The sequence below is a fragment of the Peromyscus eremicus genome, chromosome 16_21 (assembly GCF_949786415.1).
Source record: "Peromyscus eremicus chromosome 16_21, PerEre_H2_v1, whole genome shotgun sequence".
NCBI classification, from domain to species: Eukaryota; Metazoa; Chordata; class Mammalia; order Rodentia; family Cricetidae; genus Peromyscus; species Peromyscus eremicus.
This window is the reverse complement of record NC_081432.1, coordinates 2,672,654-2,683,518: the sequence shown is the minus strand read 5'-3', so window position 1 is coordinate 2,683,518 and position 10,865 is coordinate 2,672,654. Positions and strand designations below refer to the sequence as shown.

General features: G+C 49.2%; 1 protein-coding gene across 2 annotated transcripts; it reads right to left on the bottom strand.

Moving 5' to 3' along the window:
- Positions 1–8,731, bottom strand: LOC131893803 (butyrophilin subfamily 3 member A2-like). 2 transcript variants are annotated; one of them, XM_059243895.1, is made up of 9 exons: positions 8,647–8,731; positions 6,015–6,365; positions 4,584–4,865; positions 4,270–4,470; positions 4,046–4,066; positions 3,936–3,962; positions 2,152–2,178; positions 1,011–1,037; positions 1–656 (listed from the first exon to the last, which is right to left on the bottom strand). In XM_059243895.1, the coding sequence occupies exons 1-9, from the start codon at positions 8,729–8,731 to the stop codon at positions 1–3; spliced, it is 1,677 nt and encodes a 558-aa protein (XP_059099878.1). The 2 variants fall into 2 exon arrangements, with proteins under 2 accessions (XP_059099878.1, XP_059099877.1); XM_059243894.1 differs by lacking the exon at positions 4,046–4,066 and having other exon boundaries at positions 3,936–4,000; positions 4,266–4,470.
- Positions 8,732–10,865: the final 2,134 nt, after the last annotated feature.

The following is a 10,865-nucleotide window of genomic DNA, read 5'->3' as shown; positions in this document are numbered from 1 at the left end:
CTATGGGGGCAAAGTGTCACTGGAAAGAGGGAGGAATTGAGATTCTTCCTCTGGGAGAGAGTCAACAACTCTAGAGCCTAGGGTGAGCCCCTCCCTTTGGGAACACAGAGACTCCTTCAGAGAAGGCAAAGTGCTAATGGGCACAGGGAACTCCTCAGAGCTGAGAATCATTGAAACATCTCCAGACTTGAGCCTGAAGTATGGAAAAAGAGTCCCAGAGAAGGAAGCCTCATGGAAGGAGAAAATGTGGGACATGTCACTCATGTTGTAGAAGGAAATGTCACCTTCACTGTAGTCCACAAACACCCCCACTCTCTGGGGAGCTTGTCTAAGGGATAATGAAGCCCTCCCACTGTCAACATAGGCCCAATAGCCACTATTAGTTCGTCCCACGGTCCAAAACCCCCTTTTTGGACACTCTGAGTACCAGCCTTGCTTCTCCACATCTTCCCTCCAGACGCCCAGAGTCCACTTGCTGAATACTCCATCCTTTATCTTCACCTCCCAGTAACATCTTCCAGAGGAGATGCCTTCAGTGCCCAACACACAGATGGGGCCTTCCAAGTGCATAATGGTATCTCTCCAGGTCACACTCATCCTGTCCTGAGAGATGGCAAGGTTGGCATGGGCAGAGTCTGGATCCAGAGTGACAGACCCTGTGGGAGAGTTTCCAATCATGGGAGGTCCTCTCCAGCCCCCAAACAAGGCCACAGCTGTGCCACCTCCACCTCAAAGCCTCCTAGCTTCTTCTAGGGGGACAAGTCCCTCACAGAAGAGCCTGTGGCTCAAACCCATGCCTTGCAAGCAGGGGAAGGGAACAGAAGGCTGACCAGGGGTTACAAAGTCACAGGGTCCTTGAGAACCAGACCCAGCTTAATGGCTGTCCCTCTGCCTCCCACACCACCACCACTGAAGCTGTCACAACCTGGAACACCACAGGGGACTGAAGGAGAGACCAGAGCCATGGGAAGACCAGGAAGAGTGTCCCTAAGGAAGACAGAGTCACTCACAGGCCTGGAAGTGTTCCTTGCGCCAATCTACAAGAGAAGCACAGGTCATGTGAGGGATTTCACACACTACACCGATCTTCTCGGTGGCTGTCTTATGAAACACAGACCTGGGAGGTATGGGGACAATGTACCTGTTATATATACAAACACACACACACACACACACACACACACACACACACACAGAAATACACATACACAAACACATATAAATACACACACATACATACACAGAGATACACATACACACACACAGAAACACATATGCGCACACACACACAGAGACACACAAAAATACACACAGAAAGATGCACACATACGTATACACATACACACACAGAGACATACACATACACACAAACACACACATATACACACATATGCATACAGAGAGACACACATATACACAGACACACACACATATACACATACACACACAGAGAGACATGCATACATAGAGACACACAAACACACACATATACACTTACACACAAAATCTTGGGAAGGGACAGAGAGGGTCTTGTGATTTTTCTCTCCTAATAACCAATAATTCTCTGTAAATCAATGGGAAAGGGACTTCATGAGCCCATCCCTACCTCCATGAAGAAAATTAATGGCCCAGTCTTGTGCAGGTCTGCTTTGGGGAGTCACAGATTCTGACAGCTCAAGAGGACAACAGCTACACTGTGCTGACTAGCTTCTGTGTCAGCTTGACACAAGGTAGGGTCATCTGGGAGGAGGGAATATTAACTGAGAAGATGCTTCCATAGGATTGGCCCGTGGGCAAGTCCTTTGAGCATTTTCTTGACTGATGATTGATGATGGATATGGGAAAACCTAGCCCATGGTGGGCAGTGGCATCCCATGGACAGTGGTCATACAGTATATGAGAAAAGAAACTGAGCAAGCCAGGAGGAGCAATCCAGTACGCAGCACTCCTCCATGGACTCTGCATCAGCCCTAAGTCCAGATTCCTGCCCTGTGTGACTTCCTGCCTTGACTTGCTGTGGAGATGGACAGGAAGTGTGAGTCACACACACTTTCCTCCTCAAGTTGCCTTTGGTCATGGTGTTTCATCACAGCATGGGAAACTAAGGCATGTTTTCTGCCCAGACCATAGCATTCTACTATAGTCACGTACCTGCATACAGCTGGGCCTTCCTCCAGGCTGTAAAGGAACATATTCTCCTGAGAACTCAATCAGAACAGCCCCAAGAACAGTCTACTAACCTGTCCCTCCCTCCATTCTTAAGGTGAGGACAGAGGACTCTAAGGAGCTGGCTCCTGCAAGATGCAGAGGCACCAGAGGATTGTGGGAAATTCCCGGGATCACGGATGGGAAAGATGGTGTTGTAGGCTAGTTCCCCCACTGATCTGATGCTGTGTGGCTTTTTAGCTGTCAAATGTATGACTTTACTTCAAAACCCAAAACGTAATAACTAAAATAATAAAAATAAAAGTATTCTATAATTATTCAGCTTCACTGTTAATAATCAAAACCTACTGTGATGACTTGAAAGAAAATGGCCCCCAAAGGGAATGGCACTACTAGGAAGTGTGGCCTTGTTGGAGTAGGTTGGTCTTGTTGAATCAAGTGTGTTACTGTAGAGTCTGGCTTTGAGGTCTCATATATGCTCAAGTAAGACAAACCACTTCCTGTTGCCTGTGAGTCAAGATGGAAGAACTCCCCTCAGCTTCTCTCTAGGACCATGTCTGCCTTCATGGTGCCTTGCTTCCTGCCATGACAATGATGGACTAAACCTCTGATCTGTAAGCAAGCCAATTAAATGTTTTCCTTCATAAGAGTTGTCATGGTCATGGTGTCTCTTCACAGCAATAGAAACCCTAACTCAGACACCTGATGTGTGGGAAACTATATGAGAGAATAAAATGATTATACAATTGCCAAAAAAACATTGTGCCATCAGCACTTTTTGAAAAGGTATATTTGGAGATGTGCTGGAAAAGGAGAATGTGTATAAAACATAGACAAGAAGTGAGTTCTTGGGTGAAGTGCCCAGTGTTCCTCATGTAAAATATCTCTAAAGTGAGGCATCACTACACCAGGAGCACCCAGTTTACCATCCCTTCCCACCAAGGTCAGCAATCCAGCCTCTGCCCATCACTTTGATCCACACCTTCAGAGGTAAGGAAACAGACTCCCCGGAGGATTAATGTGGAATGGGTGGAGGTCATACTCCATTTGTGATCTCGTTTGCTCATAAACACCTCGTGCTGGTTAGGTTTTTGTCAGTTTGGCACAAGCTAGAGTCATCTCTAAGGAGGGAGCCTCAATTGAGAAAATGCCCCCATCAGCACAGCTGTAAGCAAGGTTGTGAGATATTTTCTTGGATGATGATTATTGTAGAAGGGGCCAGCCTACTGTGGACAGAGCCATGCTGGACAGGTGGTCCTGGAGTGTTATCAGGAAGCAGGCTGAACAAGGGGTTGGGATTAAGCAAGTAAGCAGCCTTTCTCTGCGGCCTCTGCTTCAGTTCCTGCTCCAGGTTCCTGCCTTGAGTTCCCGCCCTGCCTTTCCTCAGTGATGGACTGTGATGTGAAAATGTGTAAGATAAATAAACCCTTCCCTGCCCAAGTTCCATTTAGTCATGATGTTTTATCACAGCAATAGAAACCTAACTGAGACATCTTCTTTAATGAAATTTAAATACTGTGGTTTGGCTCTGAGGTGCAGACAATAGTCTAGAGCTAATGGAGCCAAAAGTCAGCAATATTGTAGACAGGAGTAAGACCCAGGGCACAGGACACATCCAGGAGTCACATGTCCTCCAGCTCTGGGCTTCCCCTTCCCTGAACCTTCCACTTCTGTCTCCCAAAGTGGTTCCCATTCTGCCTAGAAAAAGAGAGGGCACACCTGACCATATGTGCCACAAGGAACCATGGGACATTGGGACAGTCACTCACCAGCCCTGTAAGCTGCCTTCCTCCGATCTGAAAAACAACACACAGCAGTCAAGTGAGCTACTGGGCTACTGAGGGGATACCCAGGGCTCAGGAGGAAAAGCATGACTCACCAAGCTCTTCCTGGAGTGTGCCTGAAAAACAGGGAGAAGAGGTCTGTGCACTTGACAGAAAAACAGGAAACACAATTATTTCCTAGTGTCTAAACTGAAGACGACCTGACCACCCCAGCACTCCAGCCATCCTCTCTGGATTTTCTTGGCCACTGACTCTGATCCCCGAACACTGCATCGTCCTGGGGACGCTGGCCCAGTCCTGGGCTGCTGTCATGACTTACTTGTGGTCTTCAGCGCAGCCTCCTTTATCTGCTGGAATGACTCCTGCCCATGCCGCAGATTCTCCCATTCCTGCCGCAACTTCAGCTTTGCTAAATGTTCTCTTCTGAGAAAATAGCATGACCCTAAGACCAGAAGCCCCATCATGGTCACACTCACGGCAAAAGCTGGCATCCAGGGAGAAGCCTGAGGAAAGAAGGGCTCTGTGGCCCAGGCAGAGAGCCAGTGAGGGGCACACCTGAGGACAGTCAGCCCAGCACACTCCAGGAAGGCCATCCACTTCCCAAGCTCTGTAGGAGTGAGGAACAGCCCTCACCTGGGATGAACATGGCCATGGCCTTCTCCTGGCCCAAGATGGGATTGAAGGTGGAACAGGTCACATTCCCCAAAGAGCTGTCTCTCACCACCAATGTGGTCTTCATGCTGAACAGCCCCTCAGCATCCTCAGTGTGCTTCTCAGAGGATGCTGGGAGCCTCTCCCCTCTGGAATCTTTCCACTGCAGCTGGGGCTTCGGGTACCACCCTGAAGTCATGCACACCACACACACACCACCGTCTTCTGGACCTTTGATGTGTACTTCAGGGACAGAGCCCATCACTGCAGGAGGACACATGTGAAGACTTAAAAGACACCTTGGACTCAGGTACACCAGGATCACCTATGTGTCTCATAAGAACCTTTCCCGGGACACATAGGAATTGAAGAGGAAAGGCACTCCTGGGAAATGCCCAACAGAAGAAAGATAACAGGGTCTACTATGGGGGACAGAGCACAGGCCACTCTTTGTTCAACCACAAGATCCAGAGGAAACAGAAGAGATTTGATTCTGGGAGCCCAGATGTAGAAACTATCGCTCCATCTCTCCATTTCCACATACCTGTGACCCCTGGGATAGCAGGCCCACACCCAGCTCCCCGCTAGAGAAGACTAAACCCTGACATCCTTCCTTACTCAACTCACTCATTTGTCTTGAGCATTGATCATCATTTAACATTGACTTCTCATTGGGGCATTGATCATCATTTAACATTGACTTCTCACTGGGGCATTGATCATCCTTTAACATTGACTTCTCATTGGGGCATTGATCATCAATTAACATTGACTTCTCATTGGGGCATTGATCATCAATTAACATTGACTTCTCATTGGGGCATTGATCATCCTTTAACATTGACTTCTCATTGGGGCATTGATCATCCTTTAACATTGACTTCTCATTGGGGCATTGATCATCCTTTAACATTGACTTCTCATTGGGGCATTGATCATCATTTAACATTGACTTCTCATTGGGGCATTGATCATCATTTAACATTGATTTCTCATTGAGGCACTCTGATTTTTCTGCCTACTCCTCTAAAATATGAATTTCCATCACTGGTATTTATATGACACTGGCGGTGTCTCTGGTCCCCAGAGCAAGGACCAGCACAATTTGGATTAATGGATGTAGGAATGAGTCCCTGTTCCTCATATAAAAATGGGGGATCAAAAGTAAATAAAAGTAAAAATGATGGACCAGAGGCACGTATGGTAGACAATGCTTATGAGCCCAGCACCTAGGAGGAAGCAAGAGGATCTGGCATTCATGGTCACCCTCCACCACACAGCTGACTCAAGGACAGCCTGCTCTACATGAGACCTCCCCTCATTCAATAAATTAAGGAGATGAATGACATGATCCCTTAGTTTCCTCCCACACAGGTCACTCAACATCTTTAGAACAGGGATCAGTTCACCAACCTGCCACCTTCAGTTCCAAGATGGCCTCTTCATAGAAGAGACCACGTTTGAAGAAGCAGATGTATATCCCACTGTCTGGCTCCCGGACATTTCCAATGCGCACAGCAGCCTTGCCTTGGTGGAATTGGTCCTTCACCAGCCAGGTCCGTCCTGAATACTCAGCCATCTGCTCTTCCTTCTGCTCTTGTTGGTTCCGATAGACAAATACTGCCTCTGAGAATCTGGAGCGGAACCACCTCAACTCCTCCATATTCTCCACACTCATGACTGGAAACAGGGAGCAGGGAAGTATGGCTTCCCCACCTGGAGCAGCCACAATGGGGTCTGAGGGACCAAACACCAGGAACTCCTCTGTGGACACAGATGTAGCAGTGAGGGGGCTGAAGAGACATGGGTCAAAGCAGAGAACACCCACAGTAAAGTGAGGATCCTGGAAGCAGGAGGCAAAGGCTACATGACGTTGTTCTAGGCTTTGTGGATTAGGCATCCAAGATTAACATACAAGAAATCTTCAAACTATGGCAGTGTAGCCCATAAACCATGGTAGATGTTGTAGAAAATGTGGGAGCCCGTTCTCTGGTTCCTCGTGGCTTTACCCCGCAGGTCTGCATAGAGGATGATTAGGACCATGGGCCTGAGTGCAGGTGTCTGGGATGGTCTGCACTTGGCTGTGCTGGGGGAGGAGGTTTTTTGCTCCACCCCTTGGCGTCTCTATAAAAACCCTGGGGCAAAGACAGTCGGGCCCGTTGGAAAAGTTTCCAGGCCCTCTCGAGGCTATCCTTTATTTTCTATCTGTTTATCTCCGCAAGATTCTCCGCAATAAATCCTCCTATCTAATATTTCCTGCTGCTCGCACTCAAGAAAACTCTGGGGAGCTGTGAGTAAACGCCCCACAAGAATATTATTTTAAGGTGTGTTACTTTTCTTTATGTTGCATTTGTTTAACTCTGTGAAGATGTGCCACTGTGCCTGTCTAAAACGCCTGATGGTCTAATAAAGAACGGAACAGACAATAGCAAGACAGGAGAAAGAACAGGCAGGGCTGGCAGGCAGAGAGAATAGAAAGAGGAGAAATCTGGGGAAAGGAAGAGGTAGACAGAGAAGGAGGAGGACATCAGGGGCCAGCTGACAAGCTACACAGAAGCCACAGAGAAAGAAACAAAGAAAGAGATATAGAAGGAAGAAAAGGAAAAAGTCCAGCAGCAAAAGGTAGAAGGGATAATTTAAATTAAGAAAAGATCGCCAGAAACAAGCCAAGCTAAAGCCGAGCATTTATAATTAAGAATAAGTCTCCATGTGTGATTTAGGTGGGAGCTGGGTGGCAGGCCCCCCAAAACAGCACAAACAAGCAACAACAGTAGAAACTCTCTCACCTGTCGTGCCTGTGGCCCCAAAACCTTCCATTAAAAAAAATCACTTGTGCATTCAATCTCCAGCTTGAATGCACCTGTTCACCAGGGTGCCTTTCAAGTAACTGGATCTCAGCCCGGAGTGCCAGCTTCAGTAGGTCTGAGATAAGCTTAAGATCATGCATTTGATAAGGTCCCTGCAGATGCTCACGCTTTGAGACACACTTGAGAGAGGTAGAACTCCTTGATGTTTGAATCACACCCAGAAAACTCCCAACCCCAACCCTGAATTCAGTCTATCAGCCCACATCTTTCTCCACTGAACTATATGTGAACTTTAAAACATAGAGCAAGAGGCTGAAGAAATGGCTGGGAGCACTGGTTACTCTTCCAGAAGACCCAGGATCAATTTCTGGTAGTTCACAAACGTCTATCATACTCTTTCAGTCTCTGTGGGCATCAGACGTACATGTGGAACACAGCCATACATTCTGGAAAAACACCCATACACATGAAATGAAATGCATGGAGCCAAAGGCAATGTCTGTAAAAAAACCCAAGAGCATTCCCAGAGCCTCAGTCAATTCTTGATAAAGAACAAAGATAACCTATGTCACTCTGAGTGCCCTTGGCTCTCTAGGCCTGGAGGACTGTGATTACAGGCACTGTGGGCCCCTAAAGAGCTACAGACACTGGGGGACCCCAAAGAGCTACAGGCATCACTCTGTGCTGCTCCATTTGGCTCTAATCCACTGTTGCCACTCAACAGACCAGGACTCCTGCCTGATGTCTCCCACCTCCACTTCTGTGACATGAGTCAAAGCCCTATTGCTGCCCTGCTCAAAGCTCAGTCCTGACTCTGCATCGTCCACGAGAGATCACCAGGACCCACAGGGCTGCTCCCACCTCAGGACCTCCCACACTCAGCTCCTGCTTCTCCCTCCATGGCTCACTCTGCTCCTACCTACCTTGGCCTCTGCAGCTCCTCACAGCCCAGGCACACTGCCAGCTTCAAGGCTATGGTCCCAACTATCCTCCCCAGGTACGGTGTGGCTATGGAGCTCGGGCTGGCCAAGGACTCACAATATTTCTGTCTCATTCTCTCCAATGCTGATGCAGAGATGCTCAGCCTAGATTTTTGTTATTAATTCACTATAAGGGAAAACTATGAACATCCTGGATCCCAGGTATTAATGAGTCTCATACACTTCTGAACAGCCAAGTACTCCACAGATCTCACTCACTAGAGGGAGCCATGGGAAGGAAGACCAGGACACACTCACTTGTGGACACCCAGGTAAGCAGCTGGGCAAGGACAAACAGGCAGGTGAAATGGCGGAGCAGAGCATGTTGGCAGCAATTTTCCATGTCCTCAGAGCTGGGGAGAAAAACAAGTATGATAGACGAAGACCCTTGGGCAGCAGGCAGGAGGCAGGTTTCACCCAGATCTTGAACACTTCAGCAAGGAGAGAATCATCAGGGCTGGTGTCAGCCCCACAAGACAAAACACATCCCTACTAACAGGGGTGAAGAACCCAACAGCCCAACACTGACAAAACTCCATGCCCCAGTTCCTCTCAGCCCTGCTGAACAAGACTGAGGAACTAGGACATCCAAGTCATCTGAGAGGAAGCCTTTCCTTTCCTTCCCTCCCATCCCCATCCACAGTGCAGCCAAACTCTACCCTGCCATTCTCAACACCTTGAGGAACTCAGAGTAGACACCATCACCTCAGCTCTCCATTATCCACATACTGCCTGTGACCCCCGAGACACAGAGCCTCTGTCCAGCCCGTCCCTCAGGAACAGCATGGCTGCCACCTGTGCCTCTACCCTGCCATAATTGTGACCAGGCATCATCTGGGCAGCTTCAGAGACAGACATGTCTCCCAGAAGGTGTGGTGACCCTCACAAGTGCCTTGTCCTGGCATTTGGTTGTGGCGTTTGTCCATACTTCAGTCCCAGCCCAGTCCCTCCATGGTTCCAAGCCATCACCCTACACTCAGCAGGTGCCACACACACATGTCCACTGACAGGTTTGGCCTCATAGTCTCTGTCTTTGATAAAGACCCTACATGGTGAAGAAAGGCTTGAAAAGAACATAAACAAACCCTAGTCTGCCCCAACCACCTGCTGTCTAGAAGGGTGGGGGAAGGGGAAGCCTAAAGTCCTGAGAAGGACAAACGCAGGGACCTGTGAGCTGTGTCCAGGCTCAGACACCAGGGATGTGACCTGCAGGGACTCACTGAACACAATCTCAGCTCTGGTTCCTTCCTTGGGCCCACAGGTGTCTTCAAAGCCAACCTACCTGCTTCTCTTGGTTCCCAGCTCTGGAAGACTGTGACTTCATGGGGGACATCTCAAGGCCTCAGGGGACCCAGCAGACCTCAAATCTTCCTCCCAGAGTTCAGATGCTCCAAGATGAGCTCACAGCTCTAAGCTCAGCTCTCCCCAATGCCAGGCTCTGGTTTCCACATCTCCGACAGGTTCGAGGTTTCTAGGCAGCAGACAAGAAGCAGAGGCTGGCACAGCCCTCATGGCCTCTACAAAGACTTTGACACGGCCTGCTTCAGCAGAGCCCTCCCAGTCCACAGAGCAATTGGAGCTCAGGCCATCAAAACTGAAAGCTAAGGTAATGGGAACTGGGTGTGTTTCCCTCTGCGTGTTTCTTTCTCTATCAGGAAAAGGAGAAAGTCCACCTCACCACCCATCCCTACCCACCCCACCCAACCCAAGCCCTGCCCCCTCCAACCCTGCCTGCTGGGGAGATCCTGAGGTCTCCCCATGTTATGGAAATGTCATGAGGTGACAGGAGGAGGACAAAGACACCTCACTGAGTCTCTGTTCAGCATCAGGAGCTGGGCTGCACTCACCAGAGTTATGTCAACTCCTGTCACAACTGCAAATGGACGTGATGTCAGGAGCCCTGTCCAGCTCCAGTAACCGAGAGGAGGGGAGGTAGGTCTTCCAGAACCCTGTTCTCCCTGTCCCCACCCCCATCCCACCTCATCCCCAGCCCTGCCAAACCCCCACTCCAGGCATCACAGAAGGGACCTTGGACCCCAGGAGCCTTGATATTACAAACTTATCTCCTCCTGGGTCCCCAGCCTATGACTTCCACGTGGGGTGGGGGATGGGGGTGGAAGGCAATGACAGGAGCAGATCAGACATCTGACAGGACACTGAGGGGCCTGACTGGGGTGTCCACTGTGTCCTCCCCTAGGGATCGGAGACACAGCCAGTGGCATTGACAATAAGCACTATTACAGAAGCCACAGGGGACTGTGCATGTGACACAGGACCCTGACACTGTGTGGAGGGTGACATGCCTGCCAGCTCAGCACTCAGGAGGTGGAGGCAGGATAACCAGGAACTCAAGGCCATCCTCAGCTACATAGAGTTCAAAGTCAGCCTGAGCTTTGTGAACCCTGTCTCAAAAGGTGGGGGGCTGAATGAGGAGGAACACACCTTTAATACCAACACAGGCATAGCAGAATGATCTT